Genomic DNA, 19,168 nt, shown 5'->3' with positions numbered 1-19,168 from the left:
TTAAGGTGCTTATCATAAAAGCATTCTCTTCCAACAGTGTTATAACTGAAATTTCACAATGAATCCCAGACAGCATTCCCTACCTAAAAATGTTAACTGCCTCCCTAATTTACTTTGAAATAAATCAGAACCTGCTTGAAAATCTTGCACAAGCTATATCTGAAATCAGAAAGACTGTAATAAAGTCAACAGCGAACTTGCCCAACTTAATTAACCTAAGGTTCTGCTGCTTTGAGACCTCACAGTGCTACATCTATTCAGCGCTAGAGTACAACCAATACAGATTGCAAGCCAAGGGAACAGCTTACAGCTCTATAATGGCATGCAATTGAACTATTTACTGTCATACAGCCATATGACAGAACCTAACAAAGCCTAGCAGTATGGCACATAGAGCTACACACAAACACTGACACACTTCAAATTCCATGCTCAGGCTGTAATTTCCCCCCCATCCATGGCGATATATAGTAGTCTTTCATCTTTACTATTTTAAATTCTGCTCAGGCGGTTATTTAAAAGGCTTTTCTCTATGGGAGGCTAACACTTCAAAGCTATAACTATTTTCCTAAAAGAAACAAATTCCAGGTTCATATTTAAGTCTTCTAGAAGACTATGAACACTTTCGGGTTGCAAGAGGGGAAAAAAACCCACACCGAATTCTACTTCACATTCAAGAGCCACAATAAACTGTCTGTGTCACAACAAAGTCAAAAATCAAGTGTTACGATCATTTATATTTGCTATATTGCCGAAGTTTATCTCTAAGCCCAACACTCATTATAGCTATACTTCTGAGAAAATGATAATCTACCCTCCCCTGAATTTAGCCTATTCAAATATGAACAGCATTATAGCTTCAAAAGCACTCTTTGTAATTTCATGCTACAGAGATTTGAGGGACAATGATTGCTATAATATCCGATATGACTTTTCAAGTTCTGCACATTACAAGAGTCATAAGCTTCATACTTTGTCTTCTGCTATTGAGACAGTTTAGTGCTAAACAGCATCGTGCAAATGTTAAATTAATTGCCCATCCCTTCTTCAAGTTATAACAATGAGGAGGTTAGATACATCCGCAGTTTTTAACAACCCAATCCAACTTGTGAAATATACACTTCCACTGCCAGTATTTTCTGTGAAAACAATGTTTTCCAAAATAATTTCCTTCCTTGGCACCATCACCTGGCACTCTGTAATACAGTTCCAATTCCATTTTCATTTGCTGACCCCAGAATACTTCTGCACCTTAATAAACAGATATTGTTCGCCTAAAATACCAAATTAGCAAATCTTAAAGAAATACTCACATCACTAGTGGAGACTGCTCCTGCTTCCACAGAACCCCCTGTGCCACGTAGCTTCTAGCAAAAAAATACCAAAGTTGAAAATCAGAGCTGACCTTCATACTTACAGAAGGGTCGTTCCCAGCACTCGTTCGATTCTCCCATCCCTCTAGTTATGAAAAGCTAAAGAATATTAAATACGCTTTTTTGCCTAATATACTACAACAATATAATTTACTTATTTCACAAAGACCCCATCATGACTTGTTTTTTTTTTATTTTAATTGTATTTACTCAAAACCTTTTTCCATCTTTATTCTAGAATTTAAAAGCTGTTCTCTTCAATCTTTCTAGAAGAAATTCCAACTTTAAGATTTTTCTACCAGATTAAAAAAAAAATAGAACTCTTAATAAACATACAATGTGAAAAATACACTTGATAAATATACTGAATTATATTTTTCTATTCTCTGTAACCCATTTCTGTTACAAAAGTACCTTAGAGAATGACAAATCATGAGGTTCTGATAAGGTGAAGAGCTGGGTAAATCTCAAAGAATGAATTCAAAAGAGAAAGATTCATATCTAAAGGACAAAACAGCAGTAAGCTGTTCATGTTACGCTAATGCCATACAAATACCATCCAAATAAATAAATAAGTAAATATTTAGCTTCAAGTGGAAAATGAAAACTTAAAGCTGCCATGGGATTTTTCATCCTAATAGCAAGCTATGAGAAGCAAAACAACACCAAAAGACAGAGGAAAAAAAGAAATCTCATGCTGTCTTCTTAGTGTCCAAGAGAGAATGAACACCAACCAATCGAAAAAACCATTTATTTTTAATTCAAAATTTTAAATAGAAATCTGAAAGTCATTCTAACATTGAAACAGAAGCAGGCTTTTACCTGTGAACTGAGCTGAGTTTTAATCCAGTTGAAATAGTAATTCAAGTCACTGCCTTCCATAAGTTCTCTCCCCCAGGCAGCCAGTTTGGCAATAATTCTTGCTGCCTGAAAGAGAATAGAATAAAAAGATTTTCAGACACAACAGTTTCAGGATTTAATGTAAGAGGGTGTCTGGAAATCAAGTTTAAACAAAAGATGGCACCCTAGAGAAACCTCCCTGTTTCCTATGTAAGAGGAATAGAGATTCCAAGTAACTTGGTTTATTCTGCTTTATTTTGCACCTGCTCCTTAGTAAGTGGTATATTCTCAGAAAGTTATCAGATAGCTGTAGTTGATAATGCACACAAAAAGCTACAGAGAAGAATGGGTTTATCAACAGGCTAGCGTCAGTTAGAAATCCATCAGCCCTATGACACTTAATGGTCTAAAACATACATGAGTGCACTTATTTCTGCACTGGCATACGCCATAATTGCTTGAGAGTTGCAAGCTATTCAAGTTGCTCGTTGTTGTTTTTTTTTGTTCCCTTAAGCTGAAGCAAGCCATTTTCAAGATGAAAGAAAATTTCAGCCCAGAAAAAGAAGAGCAGAAAACCAAAAGGAAACATGAAAATTAATAATGAAGTTGAGGCAAAAATGTTGCCAGGCTCAGAGTTTTCATGAAGTCTGTGGAGCAAGAACGCATACAATGAACCAAAAGACTGTACTCCTATACCAGCCTTTCCAAATAATTTCAAACCAACTCTACACTGCAGAAATATTTGAGCCTATTTCAAAGATCACAGTGACCATGGAATATTTATATATAAAGAATCAGTCTAAATAAGAAGTTACTGAAGCAAGGGTCAGTGCCTGCATGCAGCTCCATAATGCAGTGGAAAGACCATTTCATGCCCCCTTGCGCTGTACTGTATACAGACGCGTGCAGCACTCACTGCTTGCTAGAAGAAATACAAATGAGAGTACAATGATCTCTGTCCTGAAATATGTCAAACCCACTTCTGAACACAGTCAAGTAACTTGAAAAACCCTCTTGTTCTGAATCACGAGACACTAGATCTCCAGTTTACCATGCTTCTGAGATCCTTATACCCATAATTCATTGTCTTGTGTTGTTTTGTTGTTGTTTTGTCTCCGCTCCTACCTCTCCCCTTCATTTACTGAACTGTGTTATCACAAACTACAATTTTTCTCACTTTTACCCTTCTGATACCTCCCCATCTCACTGGGGAAGACCATAAAAGTGACTGAGTAGGGATCTTCCTACCAGCAAGGGTAAACTCACCACAACAGTAAAACCACTGTTTCTTCACCAGTATGTTTACAAACCACCGTAAACAGACATCAAGCAGCATTATTATAATTTGTTAGAATCATTTGCAGTGAGATAAAGATATTTCCCACTAATGGATTAGAACTTGAATTCTAATATTCATACAGCATGACAACCATTAACTGACAGTTGTCACAAAGGTTGCCTTATTGTGCCTAACTCTAAATCCCTTTCTCTTCTGAGTACTGAAAACCTGCTCTAGTCTCCCAGAAAAAGATGTCAACAAACAACATAGCTTTTCCTTCTAAAAAGTATTCAAGTGTAGCTTATACTAAGATGACGCAATTAGATTGCAAGAGGAAAACTTTGCAGTCTAATCAGACGACTAAATTTCAGACACCAAAACCACCAAGTCAAAAACAGCAGTTTACTGTAACAATTACCAAGATTTATTGAAAACTTACCATATGAACAGTGAAAAGATCCTGTCGATTCAACATTGGCAGAAAGTAGGACCATGCAGTGTTTTTACCACGTTTTGCATAATCAAAGAAGATACAAACACGCTGATGATTTTCCTGTAGAAATTAAGAGAGTCGGATAATTGATAAGCTTATATATATTACCAGCCCTGGAACATTTTCAGTTCAATAGTTACTTGAAAATACAATCCATTTCAACACTAACCAAGTTAGAGATGCAGGGAGGGTAGAATTGAATTTGGAAACTCTAGACGTTTCTCAGTGTTCCAATACTTGATGCAGTAAAAAATACACCAGAATAAGAGAGTGAGAGACTAGTTAAAGGCTGCTATTTACATAGAGGGACACCACTCCCCTTCAATAAAATCTATACAAAGTTTCCCACATGTTGTTACTTCCATACAAAAGCTGGTTCAGCTGTCACCTTAGGCAACCTGAGCACCAAGAAGAAGGCATAAACACTACAATCTGTTCTGGAGAGTTTCTAGGCTAAATCACAAGATATCACAAGTACCTGAAACAGTGCATCATGCACAGCTGCTTCTAGCATTTTGTCTAATAACAATTATGCAAAGCACCTATGACCTTAAAGAAGATCAGAGAAGACATGAAATCTAAAGGAGAAAGGGAAGCTTTATTTCCTAGTTGCTTTAAACACATACTTTCAGAAAATGCAATAATTGGATTCTTGTTCTTCCTCAGCATTTCCACAAGCTTTCTAGCTTATGGATAATATGCTGTTATTCTAAAGAGATGCTTTCTCTTTGAAGTCAAGCTACTACAAACAAGTATAAACCTCTCTATCAAGGAAGATAAACCCGCTCAAAACACCATAATGAGGCAACTTGCATGACTACAATACCTCAGTCTCCACTTCCCCGTGAAATTTATCAAACCCCAATAACTGAAGGCCTTTCCTCCATGGTTACCCTAGAAACAACACTACGGATGAAAAATTAGCTAGGTAAGCCCACTTACTGAAGTGCCACACATTCAGCATACATCCTCAATGCATACATGATCCAAATATTGGCATCTTATCAAGTGTCAGAGTTTCAGGTAACTCTTCCTTGAAGGTAGCAAAGGTACTGCACTGGGCTGCATATTTCCATTTCCCTCACTCACTGGGTAGGACGAGGTATCGCTGGTTATCTGATGCTCATAACTTCTACCACAACTCATTATTCAAATGTTTAGCAACCTACCAGGCACGTATCAAAAGCCAAACAAAACTGTCTTCTGTTAAAACTATGGAATGAAAAACAAAACAAAACAAAAACAAAACAAAAAAAAAAAAAAACACATAACCCTAATGTCTCAGGAATAGTGTCTTAATGAACAGCCTCAGCTCTGTGATGACCAGTGTAATGAAAAATGTGTTTGATCAAATAAATCACCTAACATTCACACTTGTGCTACATGAAGTCCAGCTAAAATCATCAAAAATGAGTTCATTTTACAACAGCTATGAAGGAGGCAGGATTGAAAGGAAGAAAGCACAAAAACTTCAACATGTTCTCAGTCAAACAAGAATAAGTCTCCAGTTCTAACTATGCAAAATTTCAGAACATATTGTTCTAGTGTATAACATATGTTCAAAATCCAAAGCTGCAAGAACTACACCTTCTTGCAAAGTGCGGCTAAAATAGTACCTTCATAGGAAAAGCTTCAACAAGTTCATGTTAGTTGCCATATCCTACCCACACACTGGGAAATGGCTGAGGTCACAAATTGTTCCTGAATATCCAAGTTTTGCATCAAACAGGATTGAGAACTGACAGAAAAACATATAGGCATATTTATTTTTAAAACATGAACACGTATACGCAAGACTAAGTTACCCATGCAACTTGAGCTCTAACATTTAACTTCTTTCTGAAGACAGAACCTGCAAGTTTCATAGAATATGAAACCTATATAAGCTTGATGGAGACTTCAGAAAGCATTCTAACATTCATTTAAAGACTTAAAAATAAGACAGGTTATTGACCTACTTGTAGCATATCATCAACCATAGTCAGGATGTACTGAACTGTTTGTTCCTTGGAGATATGAGTCATCAAGTTTATAAATGTTTTAGCACACTAGAAAATAAGAGATATTAATATTAGTATTCATCATCATTTCTTTTGGTAACGTAAAGTTGTGAATTAATGAGATCATGTAAAGTCTTACACAGGCACTGAGCATCCCAGCATCTTAATTGCCATAGAGATACCATTTGGCATTACATTACAAGAAAATTTTCTGTCACATGGAACACTGAATTCTGAACTGCTGCATTGTAACTAAAAATTAAGGTAGAAAAAAAAAACTCAGAAAGCTGAATGCCTTCAGTGCAACTCCCAATTTTCACCCTCTCTCCTGCCTGGCCCAATCCTCGCAATGTTTGCTAGAATCTCTGACTTTAATGTTGAAATTCTACTGTTTGAAACATCATTAAAGGATCATAGGGTACCTTGCCTGGCATTGGGTATCAAAACAATTGGCAATGTCCCTTATCAGTCTTATATTATCTCTGTTCAAATACAGTTCTCTCATTTTACATTACTGAAAATGACACTAGATGCCTGTGTTAAAATAACTAAATTCACTTTAGCAGTCAGTAGATCAATTACTACAATTACATTGTAATTGCTTGGCTAAGTAAGCAAAAGTCTCACCGGTAGTAGCTCCATCAATAAACTGTAACACAAGAAGAGCTCAGAAATAAAAAGTTGAGCATGCACAATTACATAAACTAGAATAATGAGAAACTTAAGCTAACTTATCTCACAAAGTCCTTCGAAGTCAGATAGCATTTAATAATAATATACAAAGTGATTAAATGAATGCTGAGTGTATATTTAGCAAAAAAAAGTAGTATCTTTTTATATAGGTTTTCTACTTCTTCCGTAACATCCCAACTGTATTGTCAACTTTATTTTAAAGTTTCCTTCCATCCTCCTCCCCTAAAAAGGTATTATTAAAAGAAAGGAAAGTTACTTGATTGCCTTCTGTTTGCAGCAGCTCCTGTTTCTCTTCTGGATTCCTTTTCTGTTCAAATCTTTGAATAAATTCACAGTCTTCACCTGAGATCATCTGCCCTCTGAAAAGCAAAATACAGAACCACTAGTATCACGTAAGCAGGTTATTTCAAAACATCCCTCGTTTAACTTGGTTTCTCAACAGTACCACGTTACCAATCCTACATTCTACAGAAGAAAACAAAGAGGTCCTTTCTGCAACTAGTATCACATACAATGAACAGTCTTTCCATATCCTTCCCTGTACATTGTCTCTGTTCAACAGCATTCTCTAAATCATTTTTAATGTTTCAGAGGAGGAATGCAATGGTCACTGAAAATAGTTAAAAGAACTGAAATACACATTAAGGCAAAATTATAATACAAAATATGAATAACAGTAACCCAAGCTGAACTAAGTGCTGAAAAATGAAATGACTTGCTATTTTAAGTTTTCCATAAGCACTGAAGAAAACTCTAAGAAGTACAGAGCATTCATAAGAACTTAAAAATACAGTAGAACTCAAGATATTTCAGCTTTTCACAGCTATCTAAAAGTTTATCTGCATTCAAGCTCATCCAGACACACAGTAAGAGGGCTTGAAATAGTCAACTGCTGTGGGGCTACTATAGGCTAACTGATCCGTCTGATCTTTTCTTTAACCAAATAACAACAAATAAGTTAGCATTCAAGGGGCTAGTGCTATCATCAATGCTATCTCAAAAAACTATTGACTCAGCAGTAGAGCTGGCAGAATATTGTGCCTTTTGTTTGTTACAATGAAAACTTACCTTCACACCAAACAGAACAGCACAGGCTGCTACTCTTCAGGTAAGAAGCTTGATTTTAAATCAAGCAGTCTTTGAAATTTTTTTATTATTACTTATTTTTTAAATTGAGGACTAGTAGGCAACTAGTTTTACTAGTTAATACCAGGACTGATTCGGGAAAGAAGAAAATTGTTCACATTACCATCATCTGCATAAAAATCAGAGTGTATGTTAAGTATTAGACACAGTTTTGTTCCAGTGTTTCCAAGATTCATCTCCACATTTCCACTGACTCATCTGCCTCTTCCACTTTTCAAAACCACGCAGCATAGATCCTTTTAAATTCATCTTTTCAATATTCCAGGTTGGTTTCCAGATGTTCCTCAACTAAATATTCATTAAAATCTTGGTAAACTCACAGAAAATTTTCACTTTTTTATGATTTACCTGAATTTATAAACTACAGAAACATAAATAAGACCCACACCATTCTTTCAATTTTACTCTTCCTTTAGCCTCATTACAAAGACACCTTCTACCTACAGAATCACACAGAATGACCCGGGTTGGAAGGGACCTCAAGGATCATGTAGCTCCAACCCCCCTGCCTAGCAGGGCCACCAAACATACGCCTTTACTAGATCAGGTTGCCCAGAGCCCCGTCCAACCTGGTCTTGAACACCTCCAAGGACGGGGCATCCACAACCTCCCTGGGCAGCCTGTTCCAGGACCTAACCACTCTCCTAGTAAAGAACTTCCCCCTAACATCCAACCTAAATCTTCCCTCTTTTAACTTAAAACCATTTCCCCTAGTCCTGCTATTATCAGCCCTTTCGAAGAGTTTGCTCCCCTCCTGGGAGTAAGTTCCCTTCAGGTATTGAAAGGCTGCAATGAGGTCACCCCGCAACCTTCTCTTCTCCAGGCTGAACAAACCCAACTCCCTCAGCCTGTCCTCATAGGGGAGGTGCTCCAGCCCCCTGATCATCTTCGTGGCCCTCCTCTGGACCCTTTCCAAAATCTCCATATCTTTTTTGTACTGAGGGCTCCACACCTGGACACAGTACTCCAGATGGGGCCTCACAAGAGCAGAGTAGAGAGGGACAATCACCTCCCTATCCCTGCTGACCACCCCTCTCCTGATGGAGCCCAGGATCCCATTTGCCTTCCGGGCTGCCAGAGCGCACTGCTGGCTCATGTTAAGTTTCTCATCTATTAGGACCCCTAGGTCTTACCTACCCACTACCTCTCCCATTAAAAATAGCTGGAGTAGTTGAAAAAGAAGGACCGACCTTTTGCCATAAATACTGGTCGTAACTACCACAAACTAGCAGCCACAAACGTTTCAATCAATGCTGGCCAATCTAGGAACACCTAGGTAATAGTGATATAAAGTAACCAAATGAGCTATTTGTTTGTAAGAATATTGCCACTTAGGAAGCTTTTCAAAGATAACTAGAGCTGAATCCTTCATTTTTAGCTTTAATGACTGAAAGAGCCTTAGCCTGAGAGGAGCATTGTTTATAGGCGGGCTGTTAGAAAAGGCCTGCCAAACTTCAAGGAAGAAAGCTTTCAAATTTTTGCTTTCATCTCACATTAGAGGTTGGGGGGAAGTAGATATGGTGATATGTAAAAGAAAGAAGCACCACTTGCAAGACCACTGCTTTTCAAATCGCTTGGTCCGTCAAGATGATTCACAAACTCATGATTCCTTCACACCCCTCCCCATCCCCCAACAATTATTATTAGGCATTTTCTCCAGCAGCTTTTCTTCCTCTTTCATTTGAATGATGCTGGACTCTTGTACATCTGCTACAAATGCCTGGTTCACTTTCAGAACTACCTAGCACAACATCAAGGCACGACCTTTCATCCTGTTATCTACATTACTTCACATGCACCAAAAGGGCAGTCACGGGATTCAACTGCTGGACAACTAATATTGAGACACAGAAAACCTACAGTGCAGTAAGATTCAATTTCTGAAGAGTTCACTTCTCCAATAAATCATTTACTACCTTTAACAAGCAAAACTGCATTTCCTTCAAGACAAGGTACCCTATATAAAGACAGTGATACCCTGAGGCAAATGCTGAAAGCAACCACACAGTAGACAACAATGGCATGCCGTATTTTCAATCAGACAACAGCATCAACATCTCTAACCTCCTCAGAGTTCCAAAAATCAAAAGGCACACAACTAATTGCTCTCAACCACATTCATTTTCCAAAACAATTTTATTGTTCTCGGGTTTGTTTATTTCTTCTCCCACAGATGTTTGATCTGTGTTAAATTCCAGCTTGGTTTTCTGAGTTTCAGTAATAAAATTAAAAGAACAAAAAAGATTTCCACAGCCCAATTATGGAAAATTAGTGGAAAACGTAAGTACAATATTTAGGTATGATGACATATATATGCGTGTATGCGTGTGTGTGTGTGTGTATATATAACACGTGTGGTAACAGCATACACAGAAAACATCAAAAATCAGCAGCTATGTTAGTGTAGTTTGACATCTAGTTTACAGTTATAACCTTCAGATGAAATGGACAATATGCTGGTTAATCTTTAGCTTGAGTTGACTCCAAAAAAAGAAGTCAGACTACAGCAGCTTAGCTGTTAGCAAGCCATTTTACTTCTGCACTGAGGAACTTTCTGCACTGCAGGAAAGAACTACAAAAGCTTTTCCTTCATGATCCAGTTTGCTTGTTTCCAGATTGCTGTAGTGAGCGGTGCTGCCTTTAAATCATCTTCACAGAACTGACATAGACCGGTTATTTAAAAATAAATAAATAAATAAATAAAATACTGTGAAGCTCTTTATTTCCAGCTATATAAATGCTGTCTACACTTCATGGAACACAAATCAGGTCGCGCTTAAGTTGATGTGTTAACTTCAGAAAAACATACATTTACACAGATGCTTAAACCACTAACTGCACAGACCATCAGAACAGCAGCTCAGAAGCTGCTCAGAAGAAAAGTGTCCTTGAAAACCACCAGCTTCCTTCTACTCCAAAGGACAGAACAAATCACTCTGACCTGCTTCTAGTAGGTCATCAGAAGCTAGCAGATTCCAGCCAAAGTGTGCCTGGTTCTAGAAATACCAGTCGATATAGTTGCAACATCTGACTTCCCAAAATAATCCCCTATAAAGCATCAGCCAGCCTCAAAGACACTGGATCTGGCTGAAGTAGAAGGGACGTGTTCAAAACCAGAAATAATTGTTTCCTCTCTAGAAGTTCCAAAACTTTACCTAACATTTCCCATAACTAATGATAAGGAAACTCCTCAGCCAAAGAACTAGTTGTCTTCACAACACTCTTCAGTCTCTCTAGGGTCACTCGTGCTCATCCTTGGAGCTATCTTTGTCAGCCAGCCAGGCTGTTACCAGTAAATATAAAGCTCAAAGATTATATTTATATTTAACAGAATAATAAGCAAGACACGACCTCATTGACTTATAGAGGACATCAAGCACTGAGCAGTCTCGCAATACAATCACTAGCCAGGCAGCCTGGAGCAATACATTACCCTCCCAATCCATCAGAAACAAAATAATTAGCATATCCTTCTTTTGTAGAGTCCATAGCAAAACAAAATCAAATTCTACATTTATGATCTGAAAAAGAACCATCAGCTCTACCTACTGGTCAAAAGAAGTTATACAGGAAATTGCTGACAAATAAACAAAACACCCAGTCTTCATACATAATCACAGAAAAAAGGATCCCAAGAGCGAAGGCAAATTAAAAATGATAGACCACGCTAAACACAGTCAAGCAATTAATACTATATGTATGCAAAAATGCAACTCCATACCACATGGAACCATCCCCTAAACTGACAAAAGCAACAGCTCAATCCTAACAGCCCAATAACAGTCAACGGATCAACAGCAAACAACTGTACTCCCACTGTCATCCTGAGTAACTACAAATTAGCCAACAGAATAAAACAGTTGCCAGGCTTTCACAGAGAACATTTTCTGTCATATAGACAGAAAAAGCCATGTAGACTTGTCAGCAAGTGCTTGGTAGCTGCCACTCTCAAGTTACAACACCAACCTTGCTTTTTTGCCTGCACAGTCATTGGAATATCACAGTATGAGCTAAATCAGGAACAAATGCATCTGAAAAACAACCCAGAAAAAGTAAATTTCCACAACAGATCAGTTCCCTAATCCAGTTTACCATGCAGACATATAAAGAGAGGGAAAAACAAAAAATAAAAATAAAAACAAAAATCACAAATAGAACCGACAATACTGGGCTACCCAGCAAAGCACTCAAGTCATCCGTCATTCGTGAGTTTCTACTGTACAAGCATTTCTCAGCTTGCACATGCACAGTTTTACAATGGTATTTCTTTTTTATAATGTATAGTATACACTTACACAAGAACCACAGCCATCTGGAAAAAGACCTGCCTTTTTCTGAAGTGATGCAGTGATCATCAGAAAGCATTAGTCTGTAGAGCATTGTCTGTATCTCTGGTAATCATCAAGATTTCCACCACTTGAGTTACAAACCAGATAATAGCGAAGTAATTTCCTATTATACCTGGATACTCAAGAGATGATACTACTTCACACTTTGTTAATATTCTTCACAGTCAAGAATATCAGACAAGAATAATGCAGGGATACAAGAATTCTGCATTTTCCTTCAGGTTAAAGAGATGAGAGAACAAGCAAAATTCCATTTCTTTACCTCATTCTCTACTTCACAAACAAATCCGTTTCCACCCCCTTGTTCCACTGTCCTCTTTATTTCTCTGTTTCCACTGCTGTTACTTATTTCCATTGCTATTACTTCCAAAGTAAATTCTGACCTTATGTGAAATGGCAGCACAGCTCTCCTCATAAGTAAGTACTTGCTTCCAACCATTCCTTGATTTACTTGCTTGTTTTCCTGGACTTCTTTGAGTTGTTTCACTTGTTTTCTAATAGCACCATGACAAACTGTCCTGCACTGTATTATTCCAGTATACCCCAAAATCCCATGAAGTCTAATACATAAGTCATAAATCAATCAGTGATTTGTGAAAAGACTTTACTTACTGGAGGTAGGATTGCCAGTTGACTTTGTTTGCCCGAACTTCTGCAGCTTTGGCAGCGATGATATTTGTTGGGACAGCAGCATCTACAGCACCTCGAATATCCATCTTAGTTGATATTTAGAACACACCTAGAAATAAAAGCTACATTTGAGACCTTCTGTTAAAGTATTAAAGAGTAGAGTATCTGTGCAGTGCTTTCAAGTAAAAAATAAAGTAACAAAACAAAATCTGTTTTCAAGTTCTCCATTTCCTAAAATCACATTCAGCACTTTCTGAGAAAGTTTGGCACAGCACCTACAATGATGACTTCCCTGAAGCAAATGACAGTATGCCATACACTGAACCCTAACCATAAACGAGGTTGTTAGGATACAATCGTTATTAAATTTCTTCCAGTCTTGTTAATTCTCAAACAACCAAGTGAAACCATCTTTTCTACACAGCTCAAGTAGCACTCCATACAACAGAAGCCGCCTGCAAATTAGGACTGACGATAAGGTAGACAAATCCATGCACAGGCACACCAGTCTCCCCACCGTACTTTAGCATTGATCTAGTTTGTCTACTTGCAACTATTAGACTAGCTAAATAAAAATCGTATACACAGTAATGCTATGTAAAAGCACAGTAACTACACTAACAGAAAAAAACAAGCCCTATATAAAGTAAGAACCACCTTCAGTAGGCTAAAATAGTGACCTTCACCACTTCTGCTTTCCCCTTCCCTTATGATTTAATCTCCAGCTGACCGTGATGCCAAAACAAGAAGTGTGTTTGCAGAGGCTTAGGGCCCGGCTGGAGCAGGAATCTGTTACAGCTCAAACCGGACCAGGCCTCCCACCCCAACCTGTTTGCGGACCTTTCTATTTCCCCTTACAGAAGTTAAGAGCAAACTGTCTGCCTCACCCTTGACATGCACAGCACCTTAACATCACTGAATGAATGTGCTAACAAGAGCCAAATAAAGCAAAATAAAGCAATGAAATTGATTTCCCTTCAAACTACCCCTGTGACCGGACACCCACAAAGACGGCAACGTTCCCCGCGCCCCTCAGCGACTACCAGAGTTGTCCCATCACTAACGAGGCCCCGTTAGAGCCGCTCCTCGTGCCGCCAAAAGGACGGGGCTGCCACGAGTGGGTTCGGGGCGGGCTGGGAGGCCGTGAGGCAGAGTAAGAAGGCGCTGCCACCCCCCGAGAGAACCGGAGCGCTCACAGCCCCGCAAAAGAACCCGTATCCTAGCAACCCTCACCCGGGAGCCCTACACAAGCGCCCCGGTGAGCGGCACGTCCCGGGCAGCTCCCACTTACCCCCGGCAGGCCGGCAGCAGCGCTGACCGCTGGAGACAAGCTGGGGAGCGCCGCTCCGCAAAGCGCCCGCCGCCACGTGACGCCGCTCAGCTGACGGCGACGGCGGCCGCCGAGGGCCAAATCAGCTCGGTTTGCGCACGGCGCCCCACAGATGGATGGATTGGCGGAGGCAGGGCTGAGAGGCAGGGATAGGCCTTGCTTTGACCAGTTCCTCTTTTATGAGTGCTGGTAACCTCTGCACTAAGGCGTCCTGTGTTTCCTGCTTCCTCACTGCCTTTTTATGCTTTATGCTTTGGTTCTGACGTTGGGCACCAGGAATAACTGTATTCACCTTTTTCATAGTCGTTTCAGCCGCTTTACCGATGATGATAAATATGATTCTATTCGTTTTATAAACCAAAGTACAAGGGATTCACAAGGCAATCAGGACAACGCTTGTGGCTTTAAAAATAGGATTTGAAGAATGAAAGGCCTGGACGGCAAGATCTGTGTGGGGTGGCTGAGCACCCTAGATTTGCTCAGCCCAGAGCAGAGGAGCTGATGGAGGCCTGATGGCGGCTGCAGCTCCTCACAGGGAGCGGAGGGCAGCGCTGAGCTCTGCTCTGTGTGACAGCGACAGGGCCCGAGGGAACGGCATGGAGCTGTGCCAGTAGCTGGGGGTGAGGGACAGGGTCTGCACCAGAGAGCCATGAGCGTGCTAATATTATTGCTTCAGATGCTTTGTAGAAAAGTGTTCATGTAAGAACAACAAATTCATGGCTTCAATTTGGTGCCCAAGGTGATCTCTTATTTAGAATGTAGGTTGTCATTGGTCCTTTTCACAGCAGACCGTTTTTCCCCTAATTGCACCATCTGCAAGAGTTTAGCACCGTCCACTCAGTCTGGCTGAAAGAAGAGATTCTGCTGTTTGCAGTCACAGTTTTGTACTGCAGACACGCGATCATTTTCTACAGTAAAAAACTCTGAAAGGATGTTATTTGCCGTGTTGATTTTGTCATAAGTGGCAGATTCTAGCTTTATTGTTCGCTTCACTGGCTGTTGAGAGGCTACAGTAAAGAAATATTTTCCTATAGCTTTTCTGTGTCCTTGGAATGAGTCATGATGGCTAGAAGTATGCATCTACTGAACTAGCAGAAAGAGAAGTGCAAAAGGAGAAGTAATTGTGATATAAATTAATTATATTAATTTTGTAATAGGAATTCCAGGGCATTTTTAAGGAACTACCAAATAGTAAACATGACGTTTATACCAGGCAAGTTAATAGACTCTATCAGAGAAATCAAATTATGGAGGACGGCGCACCCAGTTAGAGAACACCAACAATGAATATTCTTCAACACACTTGTGAAGTAATAGGCTTTATGTACATATTTTTCTACACTTGGACAAAAAGGAAATAATTAACCAGAAGTCACAACAGCTCTGTAAAGTACAACCAGGTCTCATGTTCCTGTTGGAGCGCATTGTGAGCCTGGAGATGGTTGTCGCAGTGGATTCCATCTGGCTGATACACTCTGCTTGGATTTGCAAGAGGCGTTCAGTGAGATTCCTGATTTCCAGGTAATTTTAAAGAGGAGAGGAGAGGAGAGGAGAGGAGAGGAGAGGAGAGGAGAGGAGAGGAGAGGAGAGGAGAGGAGAGGAGAGGAGAGGAGAGGAGAGGAGAGGAGAGGAGAGGAGAAAGAGAAGAGAAGAGAAGAGAAGAGAAGAGAAGAGAAGAGAAGAGAAGAGAAGAGAAGAGAAGAGAAGAGAAGAGAAGAGAAGAGAAGAGAAGAGAAGAGAAGAGAAGAGAAGAGAAGAGAAGAGAAGAGAAGAGAAGAGAAGAGACTGGCCTTCTGCTGCATTAAAAGGAAAGATTTCTTTATTGATTACTAACTCCTGAATGGTGTATATACAGCAAAGGTAAGAATAAACAAGCAATTTTCACCATGAAGAAGGGCCTTCATGGCAGAAAAAAAGCATCTGGCTGGAGTCTGCTGTTCAGAAGTATTTGAGAAAGGAGGTAGGCAGTGAAGTGAAAACCTTTCAAGTGATAGTGCTGCTCCTTTGGCAGGTACAGTTTAACCTTGTACCACCTTGTCACAGGATACTGGGTTACTACAGGTTTGCGTGCTTTCATCCCTCATCTGCCAAACACCTTGGCACATCTGAGAATTTCAGCCAGTATGAGTCTAACGAGGCATTTTGTGTTAAGGAACTTCACTGCCTTGCAAGAGTAGGCTTTGAGAAATAAAACCATTCTATAATAATTACAGGAACATGCCTCAAGCATTTCTCAGTTATTGTGGACTTTAAAGACAGCAAGATGCTATCTGAACAAACAGTAAAACCCCACTCCATGCCATCAGCTTTGGAGAGCACCTCATAGTGTTTTATCCATGCTGTTTGATTCTCTGAACTGGATGCTGCTAAAGCTTATGACTGAAGAAGTGCTGTGTTCCATTTTGTTCATAAGCATCCAGCCTTTAGGATTCTGGTACTGCAAAACTAATCTCACTTAACTAATTTTTATCACATCCATTAAAAGATAATGCTGCTATATTTAGGTGACCTTACTCATGTGTGAAGCACAGAGAAGAATTAAGTTTGACCATGCAGGAATAAAAGTCACCGATTGGATCACAGAGAATACATTTAAAAGAAGAAAAAAAAAATATGCTAAATAGTTTAATACTATGAAAAATGGATGCAGATGAGTCATCCTCACAGTAAGACTGCAGATAGTTGAATCGTGAGGGTATTGTTCTGTTCCCTTTTCCTTCTTGTAACAGGAATGGTGTATCATCATCTCTCATGTATTCTGCAAATTACAGAAGTGTTTTACACGTCTGCCATTTAACCTCTCAGCATTCACTGCATCACCTGGCTGTCTCTTGTATGTCCGTACAAGTTTACAGCATGTATAGAAGTGGCTTGGAAAGCTCATCCAGCTAAAAACAGCAGTAGAAGGTAATGAGAAGTGAGTGCAATTCTTTAGTCCACAAACTATTTGAATTGTAAAGGAGTACATTTTTGAAGTGGTACCTATACACTTGAAAAGCATAGAGAATAGTCTCAGTGTTTTCCCAAAATAAGCTTAATAAAATAAGCTTAAGGTCATCCAGGGCTTCAGACCAGGTCTTCTGAGTGCTCACGCTTCCACTTTCCCAAGGCTTAAAACCCACCCTAGAGGGCAAATGGAAAGAAAACAGTACATGCATTGCATGACAGGGAAGGGAAGATAGCCATAGGCATGGGCTTCTTAGCATGAGTTCTTCAAGCATGAACCATCCATGGCTGTGCTGGAGGGCATCATTTTTCTATCACAGATCTCAGTGTCAGGTGCACTTGGTCAGTGGACCATATATTAAGCCTGTTACTTCTGGTGAAGGGGATTCTGCAGTAGGATAGAGAGAAGAACATAGAAGAAATAACTAAGATTAAGATGTGCTTTTGGATTGGAAGAGGAAAATGTGAGAGGGGACCTAAATTTTCAAAGGTATGAAACATGAAGGCATTTTAAGCATCAATAGCTAAGTCTATACTAACAGTAATGTAAAAAAAGAGTTTTCTAGACAAACTGAGGCACAGGGAAGTATGGAGAACTTAGCTCAAGGTCACATGAATGGAGCGTACTAAATCAAAATTAAAGCAAATGGCACGTAAATGTAAAATAGTCCTTTCCCCAAAGCATTTCTGTACCCCACTGTATGGAGGTAGAGAAAGTTTCAAAAAAGAAATGAGCTTAGAATAATTTGTCTTTAATGCAAGAAGAGAAAGATATCAGAATGTGTCTATGTCTTCTGGCACATTATCTGGTACATTATGCCCTGATTCCTGAAGAATAGGATCACTAGTTTTCTCCCATGGGATATGATGTGTTCTTCTCTTCCACATGTGGATGTGCTCAAGAAATTGTAAGGCACTGTGTCTAAATTTCAGGATAGAATAAATTTAATTATTCTAATTATTTTAAATTTTTAAATAATATTCAGATAATATACTTTAGAACTTTTATTTATTTATGATTTTAAAATGTACATAATATAGGTATATAATTAGGTGGCTCTGAAAGTAATGATTTCTATTTATTTCCCTGGAAACTGCAGCACGCACAAAGAGCACAATGATTATTTGATAGAGCAAATTCTCAGCTTCAAAACACTATTTTTCAATCTAGTGACCACCATTTTCACCAGCAGTGAACAAGAGCCTGTATATTGTGCTTGTAAAAATCTGCATGGCTGTCTGGAACGTGACTTGTCTTTCATGTTGCTGTCATCACTTCTGAAACATGCCACCCACTACCTCGCTGTGTTCACATTCACTGTTTGGTCTCCAGGAATGTTCAGCAAGCATCAATGAATGACAACGGGTGCAATTTTTCCTCATGGAGGAATTCAGTGGCACACTTTTGCTTAACACGCACTTCCATGTCAGACACCATCGTGTCAGACTGCCCCTCTGCTGCCGTCTGTTACACAGAAACAACATGTAATGGAATATTGGTGGGGAAGTTCAGCCCTTACTGCCGTATCACCAACATCCACCTTTGATATTGTGGGCTTGCATAATAAAATAGGAGGTTTGCCTTACAGTAAGGTGCCACATGCATCCTGTGGGGCAGGATGGTGGGGGATGCAAGATGCTTGTGTCTCCTGTCTAATAGTGAAGAGTTGTCACGGAAGGGTCTTCCCCTTTACAAGCACAGAAGTGTTCTCAATGGGCCCAATTCACTGAAGCTTTTTCCTGGGTAATTAGAGAAGGATTGGCCCTCAGCTTTACCTTTACTGCTTTGGCTCTTTGTCTTCTACTTTTAGTTTATCTTCATTTCAGTGTCTGTGACACTGTGGGAGATGGTTATTTTGTGTACTTTTTTTTTTTTTAAACAAGACTAAACCATGCTTCTTGTAATCAATACAGAATGGTGTGGCTTCTAGGCTAGGACTTGGCTGATTTACTTTAAAATTAATCAGATCCTAAAGGATCTGATCCACAATTTAGCAAATTTCTTACCAAGAAATCTTCTGATCTCCCACAACCTCTTTGAAATTAAATTCTGCATGCTCAGTTAGTGTATGACATGTACCTTATCCTT

The 19,168-nt window shown here is 39.3% G+C and overlaps 1 protein-coding gene across 1 annotated transcript in view; it reads right to left on the bottom strand.

Annotated features, from left to right (window-relative positions):
- ATP6V1H (ATPase H+ transporting V1 subunit H) overlaps positions 1–14,321 on the bottom strand; it is a 36,913-nt gene extending 22,592 nt beyond the window's left edge. The window contains exons 1-7 of the mRNA XM_072327938.1: positions 14,095–14,321; positions 12,786–12,912; positions 6,935–7,037; positions 5,944–6,033; positions 3,932–4,045; positions 2,196–2,300; positions 1,314–1,367 (exon numbers count right to left, since the gene is read on the bottom strand). Coding sequence (XP_072184039.1) covers positions 1,314–1,367; positions 2,196–2,300; positions 3,932–4,045; positions 5,944–6,033; positions 6,935–7,037; positions 12,786–12,889 — 570 coding nt within the window. The 5' untranslated portion in view covers positions 12,890–12,912; positions 14,095–14,321. The remainder of the gene's footprint in view (positions 1–1,313; positions 1,368–2,195; positions 2,301–3,931; positions 4,046–5,943; positions 6,034–6,934; positions 7,038–12,785; positions 12,913–14,094) is intronic.
- Between the last annotated feature and the right edge of the window lie 4,847 nt (positions 14,322–19,168).

Source organism: Excalfactoria chinensis, chromosome 2 (genome assembly GCF_039878825.1).
Source record: "Excalfactoria chinensis isolate bCotChi1 chromosome 2, bCotChi1.hap2, whole genome shotgun sequence".
In the NCBI taxonomy this organism is placed as follows: Eukaryota; Metazoa; Chordata; class Aves; order Galliformes; family Phasianidae; genus Excalfactoria; species Excalfactoria chinensis.
The sequence above is the reverse complement of the archived record's forward strand: the minus strand, read 5'-3'. Positions and strand labels throughout refer to the sequence as shown.